Source organism: Opisthocomus hoazin, chromosome 2 (genome assembly GCF_030867145.1).
Source record: "Opisthocomus hoazin isolate bOpiHoa1 chromosome 2, bOpiHoa1.hap1, whole genome shotgun sequence".
NCBI classification, from domain to species: domain Eukaryota; kingdom Metazoa; phylum Chordata; class Aves; order Opisthocomiformes; family Opisthocomidae; genus Opisthocomus; species Opisthocomus hoazin.
Genome location: NC_134415.1, coordinates 68779621 through 68797814, shown reverse-complemented (window position 1 = coordinate 68797814; position 18194 = coordinate 68779621). Strand labels below are relative to the sequence as shown.

The 18194-nt window shown below is 41.6% G+C and overlaps 2 protein-coding genes across 9 annotated transcripts in view; one reads left to right on the top strand and one right to left on the bottom strand.

The window, feature by feature from the left end:
• Positions 1–4501: 4501 nt before the first annotated feature.
• On the top strand, positions 4502–9114 carry SMLR1 (small leucine rich protein 1). Its single transcript, XM_075446749.1, has 2 exons — positions 4502–4746; positions 8286–9114. The coding sequence occupies exons 1-2, from the start codon at positions 4614–4616 to the stop codon at positions 8438–8440; spliced, it is 288 nt and encodes a 95-aa protein (XP_075302864.1). The 5' UTR covers positions 4502–4613; the 3' UTR covers positions 8441–9114.
• Positions 9115–15459: 6345 nt separating this feature from the next.
• Positions 15460–18194, bottom strand: part of EPB41L2 (erythrocyte membrane protein band 4.1 like 2) — a 125125-nt gene continuing 122390 nt past the window's right edge. For all 8 annotated transcript variants that reach the window (XM_075414064.1, XM_075414056.1, XM_075414057.1 and 5 more), the window contains one exon: positions 15460–16696. The gene's annotated coding sequence lies outside the window, so the exon portion shown is untranslated. The remainder of the gene's footprint in view (positions 16697–18194) is intronic.

Genomic DNA, 18194 nt, shown 5'->3' with positions numbered 1-18194 from the left:
AAAAGAACTCTTCACAGCAGCCCATATATAGATGGTTTAAATAATAATGTATAGGAAGTATTACTGCTCAATAAATATTTTGGTTCGTACTCACAAAGAAGGCTTATCCACTGGTACTATTGCCAGATGCTTCTAATATTCATCTGTACAGAAGATTAATAACAAAGCAGAAATTTAAACAACCTGTACTGGACAGAAATACTTTGAAAACCAAGAAGCCTGGGAGAGCGCTAGAAGTTGGCCATGCAGGTTTTTATTTCACTGATGCTAATTTTTCATATATCTTAAGCTTACTATCCAGGAGACTAGAAACCTATTATTTTCATGCCAACACTCCAATGATCTGGACTGGTTATAGGTGAGAAAAACAAATGCAAGGCAGGAAGAATGCAAAGATTGTTCAAACAGACAGCAAACTGGAATATAAATAAGCTACTTAGTGCAGTTTATGCAAAATAGATGTTACTTTGTTAATGAGATTACAAGTTTGTTTGATACAGGCAACCACAGCTTCAATACACTTCGATGTCCTAAGGCGCTTGAGTTAGTAGCACACAATGTGCTCATTAAAAAGTAAACACTTTTCTATATCAATAAAGTGCACAAGTAACAAATTAGGAATTGCTGCAGGGATCTTAAAAGTCGTCTCCACGGGGGAGTCGCTGCGTGCAGCGCTTGGCGAGGCAACAGGCACTTGGCAGCAGAGGCCCTTCCATCTGCTGCTTCACTTCGGGGAAGGGGCTCCTTCCCCAGCGGCCGCTCGTCACCACCTCTGTAGAGCTTACAGGCTGTGCCACACCCCCTTGGATGCCCGTGCAATAAACTCGATCAGAAAACGGATCCGCTTTCAAAATAATCTAGTTAATATCTTTCCCTCAAAGCCCAGAAACAGTTTATACAGCTTTTCAGCTACATCAGTAATCTGAACCTACTTACCATGTGAAGACACAAACGCTTGTACTAGAAAAGCAACAAAACAGAAAACAGACAAAGTAAGAGAAAAAAACCCCAACCACAAAGAAACTGATATAAAGTCACTACTCCTAAAATGTGCAGATGATCAAAGGCTTGATGCTAAATAATAAGGAGAACACAGCAGTTAGGCTGTGTGATCTGAATCATTTGCGAAAAGCTGGGTTTATTACAAGGAAAAGCATTGTAACATTGCCAAGGAAAAGCTTTAGTCTCGCAGCAACCTTTTCAGTGTTTTTCCTGAGAAAGAGCAACCCCGGCTCCATCAGTTCAGCTGCCGTCCATGTTGGCGATTTGCCTTTATGGAATGTGTGCATCCTGATTACTGGCCAAAAGGCTCTCAAACACCTGCAACAACTATGGGGTTTTTTTGTTTGTTTACTGTAGTTGAGTCTTCACAAGCAGATCTTACTCCTTCCCCTCAGCTCCAATAGGTATTTCTTTGCCTTTTTGTACTCCCTAGTAAAGCCATCTAGAAATCTGAAGAGAAAGTTTTCATTTAGAAACTGTGATTGAATCAAAATATTCAACAAGAATGTGTTGCTTACCACACACATACACAAAGACGAGAAGTTAAATTCCTTCCAACAAGGTAGGCGTGATATTCACCATTTCTAAAGTTAGCTGGCAGGTTTTGGAAATAGAAGTCATTTAAAGTTGGAATGAATTCGCTTGTGTTCATATTTTATGTAAATAATCAAAATGATACAGCTGAAATCAGTTTCAGTGGCTCTAAAATTAATGTTCCTTGAATTCCATTTCACAGGAAATTAAGTTTCTGATTCAAGTCAAAAGAAAAAGTTTGATATGGCTGAATTTCCCGCGAGCCAGAAAGCGAGCACGCGGCGGGTCTGTCCCGCACCATGGGGCTGGCCGCACCGGGAGGGTCATGAGCAGTCGGCTGCTGCTTTCCGACTCGTGAGAAGGCAGTGACATTTTTGCAAAGCTCGTGAATCCGTCTGTTTTCCCAAGCACACCCAAGCCTCACGGATCATCCAGGAAACCGTATCTTCCTGTGCTACTAATCCATGCCTGGCCCAAATTTCCCGGTTTTCTTTTGGCCGTGGCAGATGCGATTGCGCAGCAGAGACACGTAAGGCATTGCCACCACAGACCGGTGCAGAAGCCCTGCTCTGACGAATGCCGCCGCCCGTGAGTCACCAGAGCTCCCTTTGGCTTTAAAAACAAAAAATGAACTGCTCTCATGTTTAACCTTGTTTCCACCTGCATTTGTCCTGCTTTAATATGGAAACTTGCTTTACATGTCTGCCGCGTTGAACAGCCGCTAGCCAAGTTTTGTTCCTCGTGTAACCGCTGTGATCAGAGCTGACACCCGCCATTTCACTAGGAGATTGTACACATGTGGAGGGTGGAGAACTTTCTTATTCTTCCTGGGCAGAAATGAACCGCTCGCAAGCTGTCTGCTCTGTGTCCATCAGCTGTCTGGCCCCGCGGCAGTCAGGTGTGACAAGCAAGGCAGCGACATACTTCATACTTCTCCCCTGACTTGCATTTGACAGAAAGAACTAATATCTCAGGCACACACAGAAAACAAATTAAAAAATCCAAGTGACTGTTTTGCCCTTGCATGCAAGTATTTAATTCCTGTTAATGTCACCAAGAGCCATGCATATGTATCAAAGGGGAATACCCCCTGGCTTGTTTCATAATGTCACAGAGCTTGGAATTCAGTTACAGACTCTACTCTCGCAGACAGAGCTCTCCGATTGCTCAAGATATTTCTTTTTTAAGAACACCACTTAGGAAGAAATTTTTGAAAGGATTCAGAACAGGGTTCATCAAAATACTGCAACTGTTTTCCGGACTGGAACACTAACATTCACGATAGCCTAAAAAAAAGTCTGAATTAACTTTTTATGTGCAAGAAAAAAAAAAGTTTAAGGAATTTATTGATCACAGCTGACAGGTATCTATGCAAGGAAGGAATTACCTGGCAACAGATGGGCCTATAATAATATTAATATCCTCACCACCTGGCTTTTAATCCGTGCTTTTCATCAGTAGGTCATAAAGCACTTTACAAATGAGATCAAAAATCTAGTGGGAAAAGGCAGAATAAGATGTAATCGTTAGAAGCCAAAGCCAAACAAATACAAGCAAGAAATAAGGCACACTCCATTTATTCTAATATCAATCACAACAGCAGGTGATTAAGAAAACCAGGAATTTGCCTGCAAACATACTGTTCTCCATCACTTGATGTCACAAAGGGAGGAGCTCAAACATATTCCAGTTCAAAAAACTTGCAAACTTCAAATAATTATTGAGTGAGGTTGTTTGCCTTTTGAAAACAGTAGGTGAAGATAAAAAGATGAACACAGAAATTCCTCTTTCCCCTGAAAATCTACAAGCCCACTGCATTTCCCATTGCCTCCAGCCTACCCATCTAACCAACTAGTCAAGCAAATCTTGTAGTACCTCCTTTCCGCATGCCTGGAGAGAACTGCTCTCAAAATGGTTGTTTTCACCTTGCGCTCATGGTCCAGTTCAGGAATCGGTAGGTATTAAACAAATAAAACCCTTACCATCTCTCAAAGGCACATGAAATGAGCCAGATTTTTTGTCCATGTCATAACAAGCTGCTGAAGCCACAAACTGACAGTGCTTAATGTTACCTGGTGCTTTCATTAAGCATCAGATTTGATAAGCCAAAGACTGAATGTGCAGGCAGACTAACCTGATCTCCAACAACCTGAAGCACTTCTTTCAAGCACAACGGCAGGTCAAACAGCGAGATTCTGCATCGCCCCCAAGTGAAGTCAATGCGACTCTGCATGCAATAGCACTTCCAAGATGTCAAGTCTACCGACCAGATGTTACCTGCAGAAATCTGAAGGTATAGGGAAGGTTTATAAAATGACTAATCATCATTTTAAACCAATCAATGCATCCTAGACACAGTTCTGCCATAGGCTGGTGACCAGGTGGGAAAAACCGAATACTTTGGACACCTCAAACCCAGTTACTTGAATGTTTAAAAGGTTCTTGAATTCTTTCACACGTCTGGCCCCTGAAAATCACATCATTTCAACTCTGATAAAAAAGAAACCTTCCTGAGTTTCACTGATCTGCGGCTGCTTTTTGGAAAAAATGCCGTTGGTACAGCATCCACTTGGTCACTTGCTGCTTGCCTCAACGGTCTGGTCTGAAAACTCTGCAGAGCAGAGACCACTTTTATACCCGTGTGGTATGTATAACAGGGTCTTCACCCTGTGTGAGCACCTGAGACCTACCGTAAAATTAATAATGTATCTAGAGAAAGGGTACATATTATTTAGAAAGTGCAATACAACATTAGCAGATGACAGAACCCATATTGCTCAATAAGTAGCAGCCTTACATACTGAGCCCTGCCCAGGCCAACATATCTGAAGGTTTCAAAGCCCTACACTACCTCAGTATGCACTTTCAACCTTTGTGGCTGAGTAATTTTGCAAGCGAACTCCAGTCCTACTAGGAATCCCAGGCCTACACAAACAAAGCAAAGTCCAAAAAGAGATAACAGCCTGAGCAAAGGGCAGAATGTGGATGCAGGGGAAAAAAAGGAAGAAAGCAGGATAAGTAAGGTCCACACTTGGAGATCTGAAGGATCTTATTGAGCACAGCTGCCACAGAGGAAAATGAGCATGAGTTACGTATTTTCGGTGTTTGTGAGGGAGCTGCCTGGCTGGGTTCTCTTTGGTGTGATCTTCATGCCCGTGACTTTACTCCTGCTGCTGCTAATTGTCTACTTCAGGATCAAACTCTCAGAAGGTGAGTCAGGGTGCGGGGACAGTGAGTGGGCAGACAGACAAAACTTCTTGTACATGCCTGTTGTACAACAGGCTACTGTTAGGCTTGTACCATTAATTAAACTGAAGAGAATTATGATCATAAAAAATTTTCTGAAGCTGTACTGCATTTCAGACCATTTTCTATTTGAAAAATATTATAAATATAGAAGATTTTACTATTCTATACTATAGAAGAGGCAACCAAAATGGAGAAAAAGAATAGAGTGTCTAAAGAATAGGTCATTTTCCTCTGTGCTTTCACTGCGCAAGTCTTCAGTGAGACAGGTAACACCAATTACACTCTATAACTGGTTGGTTACTGAGTACATGTCTGTGTTCTTTTAAAAGTACCTATTGCTTTTACTTGGTGCCTAAAAGCACATCTGCCACGTTACCTTTTCTATTTAAAAATCAGCTCATACTCACTTCAAAAATCTATCTTAGAGTAAAACCAAACAAGAACCCAGCCCCCCAAGCAAGCACACAGCCAGCACAACGCACCCCGGTACCACAGCCCAAGGCTGCCCACCGAGCCCAGCTGGCCCGGCATGGAAAAGGCACCAGGCTACAACCACAGCAGGCAGGGAGTTTCTTTTAGAAGGGAAACCCCTCTACGTCAGACCACCTGGTTTTAATGGGATGATCTCCACGCCCGCTGGGCTGGGGTCCCAGCTGAGTCTGAGGCGCAGCAGCAGATTCACACACGCGCTGCTCTCCTTTGAGGCTTCCAGCTGCCAAGGCCAGGCCCGGCGCATGTTCAGATCTGAGTCCTCATCCTTTCTTTCCTTCAGCCCTTCCAAAACATGTTCTTGCAGACACTGGGCTAAGCTTGTTCCTCAGTTCAGCTGCCTTTTGAACCTTTCCTCCGCAGCGAGTTTCAGGGGAGCTAAGATGATATCCTAAATTTCCTCTGTAAACTCCAGATGCTTCTTGGAACACCTTGGTGAGAACCCCCTGCCTGGGACAATGGTCTACAACACACATACGACAGGTTTCAGCTCTAGCAGCTCACCCATGATCTCAAAAGCAGCGACCTGGCTAAGGCAGGCAGGACAATCCCGACCACAGGACTCTGCAGACAAGTGGAGACATACACCCCGAGCTGGCCCGAGGTCAATCAGCGCTACAGGAGAAGGCTAGATCTACCCACCAGTGCCAGGCTAGGGAAGAACCCTTGCCTAGGTGCCAGATCAAGCACTGCAATTTGTACATTCATTAAGTTTGCTCTATCCTGCAGTCTTCTGAAGTCCTGAAAATTGGACAATTTAACACAGTTCTAAAAGAAAGGAAGTCCAAACATACCCCAAAAAGTAGAATGAATTCACTTCCTATTTAGTACATCTCCAGGCATCTAGATCTGAGGCTTTAACAGAGAGGCAGGGTGTTTGTCTGCGTACAAGCGTACACCCCTACTCAACTTCAGGCTGCTAAAACTCAAACGTTTCCTGCTCCAGATGTGCTTTCCAGATGCTGAATTAATCAACTAGGAAAGCCTGTTCCACATGCCTAACCCAGCTCTGCCTTCAACTTTGTTCTAACGATAATTTATAACCACTGACAAATTTTGCACACACCAGCAAACAACAACAACAACAAAATGGTGTGGTGCCAAAACATCGTACAATTCCATATTTATGAGGGAATAGGAACGCTAAATATTGAGAGCTCTTTCTTGTAAAAGGCTGTCATAGGAAAACCGGAATGGAAGCTAATCAGATTATTGCATTAGACTTTAGATAAAAGCAGGGATTCTCTCTTCCAGCAAATAACCATCTCTGTGTCCATCGGTGATAGTTAGACACTAGTTATTACGAAACAATATTGACATACAACTGAACTCATTCTTACCTGGTGATGCTCTTGATTTTCTGTTCCAGCTAGGATCAGGCAAAACAGGAAAAGCAGGTGGGTTGCAGATCCCATCAGTGCAGGTGTTTTGTTGAGGCTCAGACAACACTATCCTTAAGCCAAAAAAGCCCATCTGGAAGACCCCACAGATGTTTGCATTCGCACTGCATGATCAACTGCTGAACCAAACTGGCCTGCCCTCTCTTACAGTGCCCACATCCTCCTAGGCTGCACTTTCTGCAGGTCTGTAAATAATATGCAGAACCAGATGTTAAATCCTGCTTCTCTTAAAGCACAGAATTTTTAGCTTTGGATCTGTAGTGAGTTTAAGTAATGATTTCCTAAATTTACTGAGATTAGCAATCAAGGCTTTAAGAGACAGAGGTGAATGAAGTAGTTGGCAGACTAATTTGCCACAGGAATATTGCTTCTGTGCCTCTCCTTTTCATAACTGAGAAGGATGCTTGAAGGGAATCATCTGGCTGTTCAGTGCCTCAGGGAAGGAGATTCTCAGTCTGCAGACCACAGCTGTTCTGGCTGGGATTCTTGAGAGGATGTGAGATGAATTCCTGTCTACTTAATACTTTGGGCATCGCAGTCTCAGCTCTACCTCAAGCCCTTCTTTTGCTTGATCTGAGACTGTCAGAGTCCAACCCATTGCTTAGGCCTCCAGCCAACTCACACAAATCATCCCGAGCAGCTCTCCCTGTACTGGCAAGTGGAGCCAGCTTCAGCTTAAGACTGTCAGGTGAGCAAACCAGCTAACCACAGGCAAGCCTGACAACAGACTCATTTAAATGCCAAGACTCCCTTTCTGACAAAAGCTCAGAAATTCTGCAGGCTTTAGGTGCCTATCTCCTTTGATCTCTTTAAAAAAAATACCAATCATCAAATTTGCATGACTAAAAGCAAGGCTGCCTTGTGGCATTGTCAAATAAGCAATTCATTTTTCTCTGTGCAACAAGAGAGAGGCTCCATGTAAATATATTAAAGCCCACCCTAGTATCATACATTTACGATTCCTTAAAAATAAAACTAAAACCAACCAGAACTGCATACTTTTCACCTGAACAACTAGCAATGACAAGGGAAGCCAATACCTCGTGACAAAGCCGTTTATGCTAACTTGGCTTTTCTAATTTTCTTTTTTTTTTTTTTGGTCTTTTCTCAGTTTGCCCATCCCACTCCAAAGATTCTCCAAGCCTCTGATGACACCGTTCTGTTCTGAAGATGCCAGGTTACGGCGCAGAGATAGTTTTTCTGTTCCGCTTGTACCACAGGCAGCATCAGGAGGACCAGGCCAGTGTGAGGCTCTCATGGCACTGCCACAGTAAAGCAGCCCACAAATAGCCAGTGCAAGCTAACTGCTCTCCTTGCAGGGTTTTATCCTGACTGAAAGCTGGTGGAGGCAAATCAGAATAGACTATTTCTGCTGGTGTCAGCAGAGTCTCTGTCAGCACTTCTCCAGGCTCAGGCACAGCCCCTATCTCACACTCAGAAGACTTTCTTGTAGGAGCATGAGCAAACTGATACTAACCTGCTACTTAGGCACCTTCAATTAAATAAGATTATTTCTTACAAATGCAAGCCAGCTCCTTTTCTTGAAAAAAATTCACCACTGCAAATTAGCACATTCTTATGGTGTTTTGTGTTGTTTGGTTTATTTTTCAGTTAACGAGGAACTGGCCAGGGCACAAAACCCCAGCAAGGTCCTCCTGAATCACCATGGCCAGTGGCGGAAACCCAGGAGATCTGGACAAAAAGAGAACAAATGCAAGAACTCAAGGACATTTAAGCGAGTCTCACATCTCAGGAAGCAAACTTAAACCCAGAACTCGGCTCTGCAGATTTAAAAATAACCAGCTGTAGATAAATACCACGGAGGAAAACAAAACCAAGACATCAATGCTGTGCCATACAAATGAAACCGTTGCTGCTGTTCAAGAAGGTCTTGAAACATTTTTTCTTTCTCACATGAGGCCACGGAAGAAGTACTGTGTGCAACTCATCGGACACCAGAGACCACCTGCAATGTACTTCATCAGCTCCTTTACATGACACAGGATTTAAGGGGAGGGAAAGCAACATGCTCACTAGCCCTTCGCCAGCCTACTGAGAAGAAAGCTATGTAACAAGCTCCTGAGAGAGCTGAGCTGGCGTATTCAAGGGGGGCAGACGTATTAAATTCAAGCTGCATAAACAGCAAGCTCGTGTCAAGCATTGACATCTAGGAAATGGAGAAGGGTGATGAAGGGGAACTGGCTGGCTTTTGTTAGCTTGTACACTTTGGGAAAGATTGTAGGTTTTATAACGTAAGTTTCCCACAGAATTTGGAACCAAAATATAACAGCGATGGGAAACAAAAGGACTTCTCTCTGCTGACTGACCATGCCAAATTTTGAAACCATGAAAACATTCAGTCAGTAATCTGTAAAGCAGTTATTATTCAAGTTTAAGGACAAATGGATGGTTTTTTTCAATAAAAAACCCCCCATAAGTATGCAATTTTTTGTGTGTCATTTGTCACACATAAAAAAACCCCATCTTTCTTTTCCCCCATTAGGATTTTTAATGCATCTCAGATTGGCTGTGGCAGATAGCCCACAAAAACGCAACTCAAACTGTTTGAAAGCACTACTGCCTCTTGGCTTCTCTGCTTCTGACTCTCCAGTTTAAACCCAAACTGATGAAGAATGAGCAGTGACTATCATTACTGTCCCCGGTATTTACTATCCCTGTCAGCTAGCAATTGCTGTTTACAGTTGCCTTTCATTACAGCTGTTTGTCATTACCTGACCCACAAGAATAGACTGGATAATGCCTTGTCTGAGATTATGTGTGGTTTTGCACAATGTCAGTTCTCATAGTCTTCTAAGAAGTCCTTTGAATCATTTTACAAAAACACTAATGAGACCACAACCACAGGTTTAAAAAGCACTGCAATTTATCAAAATCTATGAGAAGAAAACAGGAGTCAAACATCAAATACCTTTACTATACAGAACAGCCCTCTACCACATTTTAATACCATCCTATTGTTTAAAACATATAATCCATCACACTGGTTTACACCTATACGGACACAGACAGCGAGATCTAGTGCACTCTCAGCAAGTTCACAGATGACACCAAGCTGAGTGGTGCAGTTGGCACACCTGAGGGACAGGATGCCGTCCAGAGGGACCTGGACTAGCTCAAGAAGTGGGTGCATGTGAACCTCATGAGGTCCAACAAGGCCAAGTGCAAGGCCCTGCACATGGGTCAGGGCAACCCCCAGTATCAGTACAGGATGGGGGATGAAGGGTTTGAGAGCAGCCCTGCTGAGCAGGACCTGGGGGCACTGGTGGGTGAAAAGCTGGACATGAGCCACCAATGCACGCTCACAGCCCAGAAGGCCAACTGCTTCCCGGGCTGCATCAAAAGCAGTGTGGCCAGCAGGTCGAGGGAGGTGACTCTGCCCCTCTGTTCTGCTCTGGGGAGAGCCCATCTGGAGTCCTGTATCCAGCTCCGGAGCCCTCAGCACAGGACAGACACGGACCTCTTGGAACGGGTCCAGAGGAGGGCTACAAAGATGATCTGAGGGCTGGAACACCTCTCCTATGAGGAAAGGCTGAGAGAGTTGTGGCTGTTCAGCCTGGAGAAGGCTCTGGGGAGACCTTACAGCAGCCTTCCAGTACATAAAAGGGGCTTTCAGCAATAGGACAAGAGGTAATGGTGTTAAACTGAAAGAGGGTAGATTTAGACTGGATATAAGGAAGAAATTTTTTACAGTAAGGGTGGTGAAACACTGGACCGGGTTGCACAGAGAGGTGGGAGATGCCCCATCCCTGGGAACATTCAAGGTCAGATTGGACGGGGCTCTGAGCAAACTGGTTTAGTGGCAGAGGTCCCTGCTCGCTGCAGGGAATTTGGACTAGATGACCTTTAAAGGTCCCTTCCAACCCAAACTGTGCTACTATTCTATGCAAGTAACATCAGGTACATTGCACTGAACAGGTGAAGAGCCAATTAGTTGTTACCTGGAAAGAGCTACCTGTACGCTTGTACAGCAAGAGTAAAGATGCCCTACCTGTGATTATGCCAAAGTGCTTTCCCAGTGTCTTGCACTCAAAAGGCTGAAGATATCTTTATTCTGATTTTATTGTTTGCATAAATTTGCTCTTCCAAGTAAGAGCAAAGCATGCAGTCCCTTTGTTCTTAATCCTCACACCACAAATTTCATTTGACTGGCAACAAACACGATGTGTTTCAGAGAGGAAAAGTAAAGCAGCACTCCAAAGGCAGCTCTCACACAGGAAATCACAATAGCTCCCTATCACCCAGCTGCTGAGCGGACCTTGCATCCATCCGACTTCCTCTCATACCTGGACTTTCACAGTGCCTGCCAGGCCTACTACAACGTAGGCCAATGCAGTGCACACTTTCTTTACACCTCATACATCCAGACTTGACCGTAAAAGCAGGAGAGACTCGAAAGGTCTTAATATTGGCCTTCTACCTTTAGTGAACTCTGCTCTTGTACCTCAAGTGCTGGCACTACAGCAAACAAAATAATGCTGCTGTCATTGAAAGATCCATCATGACTGCATGAAAGCAATGACGGAAAAGAATGTGATGCTTTGTTTCATTGTTAATGCTTCTAAGCTTCTATCTATGTCACGATGTAAAGTATTTAAGGTTCACTAAAAAAAATAACAACAAGAGCCAGGCACTACGCAGCATCAGAAGCATATTTATGAATACTTATGTGACACAGAGATTTAGAAACCAAGATGTAATACATGAAAATTCTTAAGAAAAGTAGTCTTAACTCATACAGCTATTATTAACAGAGATTAAAAGTTTTGTTCTCCTTGTTACATAGATGATTTCTTCAGCGGCAGTGTTCCTGTAGGCTGTAATGTTGAAGATCATACACACTGCAGATTGTAAAGATCCAGAAGTTAAAGCCAGGTATAACGTGGTGTCTAAGGAGAGAGATCTGAAAGCTTGATTCTAATGATCTGCCTCAGCTTACAGCTGTCTCACCTGGAAAAAACATGGTGCGCAACCAACGAAGCTGACCTACCAGCCTCTGCCACAACTCTGCTCTGTACCTCTCCAGAAGTATGTGATTTCATCATTTGGTATTTAAGCGTCCAACAATTTCCTCTGAAGCAGCTGGTATAGATCCTTGTAACACGCGGCACATACTGCCATATGATTCAGTACCCTGTTCCACACCACGGCTCCTGTTCTCCCACATCGTCCTTAGACACCAACTTTTTGCTTTCTAAGAAGAGCAGCAGCTTCAAAGTGGAAGAGTGCATTCTTCAGCCCTGCCAGTGAAACCATTGTTTACCTGTAAACTTCTGTGATATTGATATCTTTCAGGAAAACCTTTAAACGCTCTCTGTAATATACTCTTTCCTCTTCTTTTAGTAACTACAATCTACACAACCCTTTGCAGGGAAGTTGAGACAGCTGCTGCAAAGAATTGACTTTTCACATGCGCGAAAGATGCTGCCAGTAGAAAAGCCGTGAGCTTGGATACTGATCAGAGGTCGAAGGAATCATAACACCCTCCTCCCCCAGCCCCAAACACCCATTCCCACACCGCTCAAGGCAAGATAAGCCTGGACCATGTATAAATATACAGAACTGAAGTTCAGCAAGCCTTACCACAACATGAAATTGATTTTGTTGAATTCACAAAATGACTAATAGAGGGATTTAAAATTACTCTGTAACAGCACTTTACCGTAACATGGTAGTATGGATACTGAAAATAATTCTATATAGATATTAGGTAAGAACTATAACAGAAAGACACTGGATGCCTTGACACAACTGCTTCTGGAGCTGTAATTGCTAACATGTAGGAGGCTCTGACATTCAAAACTGAGTAATATGTCATGAAAACTCTCAGGCCTTGCTGCTCCATAACTGAGTAGTATCAAGAAATATCTCTGTTTTCATGCTACTGGCATGAAACACATCATGGTGTCTTACACAATTCCTTTGAAAAGGAAAAACCACACATTTAAATAACACCATAGAACTAAGTCTTTGTCTAGACAAATTATAAAAGCATTCTCTAAATATATACGAAACCAGTGATTGCAAGGAAATCATTTGTCTTCAGTCATTGTTATCACGGAGGAGTCCCCTGTCCTCCCCTCAGTAGCAGCAATGCGAAGCTCGGACTCCGCTCCATCTGCAGCCAGTACGCATGTTTAAAACCTTCCTGCCCGTCTGCAATTGCTGCCTATTCACTTCCCAGAACTGCATTTAAAGTCTCAACATTGAAGTAGGAAGGCACACAGGAAGGTGGTAAGAATGATAAAGAATCGAGGAAGAGCTTTTGGCTGGCGAATGACTGCAGAGAGAATGCCTGTTAGGAGTCTCCTCTAGCGTCTGCAGCGGTGCTATCCAATGAAGCTGGCAGAGGCAGGTTCAAAAGAAATGAAAGGAGGTGGGTTTTTCCTTAAGACACGTGGAATGATGAAAATGCCTGCCAGAGGAATTTTCAAAAAACCAATTAGCCAAAAATCCACAGAGATGGATAAATACAAAAGACCGACACATCAGCAAGTCTTTGAAAATTGTTGAAAGCTGGAAGAGTATTTGGGAAAGGACTACTTTCTAGTACAGTGCTTACTCTTGCACACACCCCTAGGCAACTACCAGTAGCCTCAGACAGGGGAATCTGGCAGTGTCAGTCAGTCAGCCTGGCCCAGTACTGCCATTCATATATACTCACCCCCAAACACTCTTGTAGGAGTTCCTTCATGCCAAACAGAATAATTTTACACTACAGGTATTAGCAGCATTTCTCATGCCTGTAATTTGTACTAATATCACTAATCCAAGTATCTTTTTTCAAGTGCAGTATAAAAACCCCAAACAACTGAGCAGCCTGAAAATCAAGAGTTTCACATCTTCCAGAGGTGTGGTGAGGTCACCAGGGCAGGACACCAGCTGCTCCAGGCAGCCCCCTTCCACCCTTAACGTGCCTGAAAGCTGAGAAGCTCCCACTGCATCCCGGCCAAGGGTACAGTTGTCGTTCTGATCGCTATCAAATCTCACAAACTCTGACGTCTGTAATAGCATTTCATTTATTTTATTCCATCTAGTTGATTTCTTCTGTGGCCAAACTAAAGGTTGTCATTCACCTCGAGCTGTCAAATAGAAGAATACTTCAAGAAACACTTTGTATTGTAGTTGCTTGTCACTTTGAGCAATAACTGATTTTTAAAAAACAGTTGCTTGCTTGTCCTTCATGAAACTTTAACCTAGGAAACAATCTGTAGAACAATTCCAACATTTATTATGAAGCCTTAGGTGATCACGATTAAAAAGAACGATGCATTAAATATTTTTCTGTAGGATCCACATGACTCACTTTTCTCAGTATTTAAGCAGAATCAATTAGTGAAATATCTTCTCACTAAACGGGCCTGTAATTGCATTTGAAATTGCCTATGTATTATAAAGCCAGCTTGTGAAGTGCCTCAAGAACAATTTCTCTTGTTGCATGTTGCAGTTTTTGCTACAGATATACTACATTTAAAAAGTAACAATGAAAACTCACCTGGCTTGCACAACATTCCAGAACATTCGAATAATTACATACAACCAGAATCTGTAAAACTTGACTATTTTTAGGATTGATCACACTTAGGGCTTTAGTTTTTCTGCATGACATTGGTTGTTTAATTAGTACCTGCTTAATCAATGGAAGTGATAGCTATGCACAAGCTATGCTGACCTGAAAGCACTATTAATTTTTCCCTGACAAAAGGTTCTGATTACTGTTTGAAGAAATACAGCTCTCAGTGAAAGTAATAGGGTTTTCAAGATTATATTTGCAGTTTTAAGAATTAAATACAATTGCAATAAAACCCAATATTGATCTAGTGTTTAATAAATCAGAAAGATCCAAATCAATAATTGAAGTAATACGCTTTCCGCCCGCCAAACGAGTTCTGCAACTAACACTACACCATATAAAAAATACCTCAAAGATTTTATAAAGCTTTTTCCTACACACTTTTGTAAGAAAACTTCATTAAGACATCTCCTTAAATCTATATATCTGCATTTTGATCTCCGCTTACATATCCCAGACCTGCCACTTCCTCCACAACCTGCCTACTCACGCACAGAGCTGTGGCAGTGTTCTTGCGTTATTAGGCTGGGTGGGGTTCTCTTCCCCTTTTTGAAAGGCAGAATGTCTCCTGCTTTTAAAGAAAAGCAGCTCAGAATGTTATCTGCTATTTTTCAGGGTAATATGGGATGTAATTGAGAATATCTACATGCATATATAAGTCAACATCTTGGTTACTGCTGTCTTATGTTATCAAAATTATATGAAGCCAAAACTAACAGGAATTTCTGTTAAGCAAGCATGCTGACAGATGGCAGCAATCTAAACTGAGAATAGCACCAAAAATACATTGCTCAGAAGTGAAAAAGAACGTGCTGAGAAGTATTATGATTTGTTTTGTTACTCAAAGATCATAGTACATCCTAAATCAATGAACTCAGTAGAACCACTTGCAGACTGATCGGTATCTTAACATGCGCTGTGCTGTCCAAATCTCCTCATCTTTGGCATACGAAGATTTCTTCTCTGAATAACAGAAACCAGGATGCTTATTGGAAGACATCTAAAATTTTAAACAATGACACTTTAGTATCAGTGTTAGGAGCCAGACAATTTTGCCACCCTTCTGGTAACCCTGGAGACTACTTGCACTAATCTCTTCTTTTCAAGGTTCTGTGGCCTCCAGAACTGCAGTTCTCATAACTGACTTGTTCCTTTGTAGTACCTTCCAAGTTTATGTCTGAGTGCCAAAACACGTACAGAGAATAAACAACTTTATTTTATAACAGAATTACAGAAAGCAAAATATCACTTAATACAACTTCAAGCTGCTATAAATCTAATTTGGCATTTTAACTATACATAGAGTCAACAGCAAAAAAAAAGCCCCAATCAACCCTCCTGCAAGAACAAAATAAAAATAAAGTCCAAAATAATTAACAGGTTTTCTCAATGGCAGTCTCAAATAATGTTTCTGTCTTATTACTTTATGGAGTCCATCGTACGCTTTTACTCAGTATCCTAAAAACCTGCATTAACCATTAGGCGAAGCATCTGAAATGTATACCTTCTCAATAACAGAAATGTCAGTTCTAACATGGAGACAGTGAGGTTGAACAGAAAGTGAGCATTCTACACATGTATTCAAATAATGGAGGTGTTGAAGTTTGGACACAGTAAGAAAAAATGCACTAAGGTTTTAAGCTGCCTAAATCATCTCTTGTTGGAAGAAGAGAAAGATACTTTGTTCTTCCTTCTTTCCTTATCTGGAATGCAGCAGACAGCAAAATGCCTGCGAAAAGTTGAGCATTGGCACCAAAGTGCAAAAAGAACACAGTGCTCAGTCAGAAGAAACGTGTCTGCAACTCCTTCTCCTCTACAGACTGCCACGCCTTCTCTGTCCACAGAGAGGAGAACCTTAGAAGAGAAAGAGTTACAGAGATAGCAGTATAAAATTTATCCAAAGAAATATATTTTTTCAAATTTTAGGTAATGCTGTATTTTTATAAAAATCTTTGTTATGTGATACCATATATTTACCTGAATAATCTGAAAAAAAATTTCTGTAAATCCAGTAAGAGATTTCACGTGAAATATCTGGAAAAAAACTGTATCTAAATTAGTTAAGACCCCTCCTTCCTGCACAATTACTACCTGCTCCAGTGAACAATGCTTTCCAGACTTCTTTTTTGTTCACTTTCATATAATCAAGAATCAGCTTCAAAAATACAAGTATTTGTGCAAAATAAGATCATACCCTCTAAAACGTCATTTAAAAAAAATCTAAGATTGTTAAGAAGTGGTTATAAAAAATAAACAAGAAAGATTGTAAGGGAATGTAGACCAAAGATGTTAAAATGGAGTTTGGTATTGGCATTTAAGTCTTGAACATCTGGTCGTCATTGCTAGGCTTGGTGAATTCAGTAGAGCAGTGATGACTTGGAATGATTACAGTTCTTCATGGTCACGATCACGGTCAGTATCATTTTTACTTCTGGAAGAAAAGAGGGGTAAGATTACACAAGCATTCATAATGGACACTGTGCGAATGTCACATCATCAGAGTCAAAAAGTCATTTTTTTCTGTACAGGTTGTTTGGGGGAAGGTTATTTCATAAAAAAACATTGCATTAACTATAAACCTCTTCCATCGTGAGGTAAAGAGTAATGCAGTTTCTATCAACGCTTTTCTCGCTTTAGTGTATTTTTCTCTCCCCAGAATTCTCATGCTATTTTAGTAGTCACCTCTTGTATAGTTTACTGAAAATTTTAGTCCACTATATTATGCATAAATAAAAACTGAAGATATTTGTTCAATTAATAATCCCACCGAATCAGAGTGTAATATCTCTCACTTTTATTACAGAAAACAAGTCTATACAAACAACACTGCAGCAGTCATCGAGGCAGAGCTTTCATCACCTTAGAAACAACTAGATGACCCACAGAGGTCCCTTCCAACCCCTACTATTCTGTGATTCTGTGATTCTGTAATCAAGGTTTGTGGCATGATTCCATTGCCTAAAAACGATTGTCTAGAGCCGTTCCTGCCACAGGAGGGTATAGCTCTCTTGATGGTCCAAGCTGCAGACAGATATTCAAGGCACTTCAGGTGGCCTGTGTTTCAACAACTGAATTTTTTCCTCAATGTTTAACTAAAAGGCATTGTCAGTTAAACAAGTCACCGGCTCTCAAATACAAGAGCAGCATGGTGAAATGTCTTCATATTAATCCTCTTTTACTGTCTCACAAGCATTTCAGACCAAGAGCTGTAAAATAACTGGCAGACTCAGACAAGAACATCTGACCATCTCCAACACATTGCAAACACCCTTCCACAATGTATATAGTTCTCAAAAACGCAAAAAACCATCCTCAGCAGAACGAAGGAATTTTTTGTGTGTTTTTTCCAAATAAAATTTTAGAAAGCAATTAAATATTTGATGAAGGAACAGAATCAACTTTGCATTTAGTCACTAATGTAGAAACGTGGTGCAAACCTGCCAAGATTGTTTCTTCCTCCCATGACACAGTCCCTTCAAGAAAAATGTTGTAGTTACTTATATGGGATAGATTATGTTGAATACTGATTTGATACTTTTCTGGATTAAGACAGCATGAAGAAACTGGCACATTCTGCACAAATGTAACAGAATAGGCAACCTCTGCTCCCAAGACTTTTAAATTCACACTGATTAATAATAAATTAAAACTGTGATGGCAGCATATACTATAATAGTAAATCCTTGCAAATCAAAATGATCTGTTCTGCTGTCTCAGTCTATTTTTCTACCTTAGATCCTACTATGTAAAGGCTGAAAATACAAGAATGATGTTTTGATCATGCATGTTTAATGTTGCTGTGTACCAAGGGATCAGTGAAACTACCTAAACCACTTGCATTCTCCTTGCTATAAACTAATAGCTCTCTCAAAAGTGATGTGGATTTTTTCAAGCCCTTCTGGAGCATTTATGTCATGTGAGGACTCAGC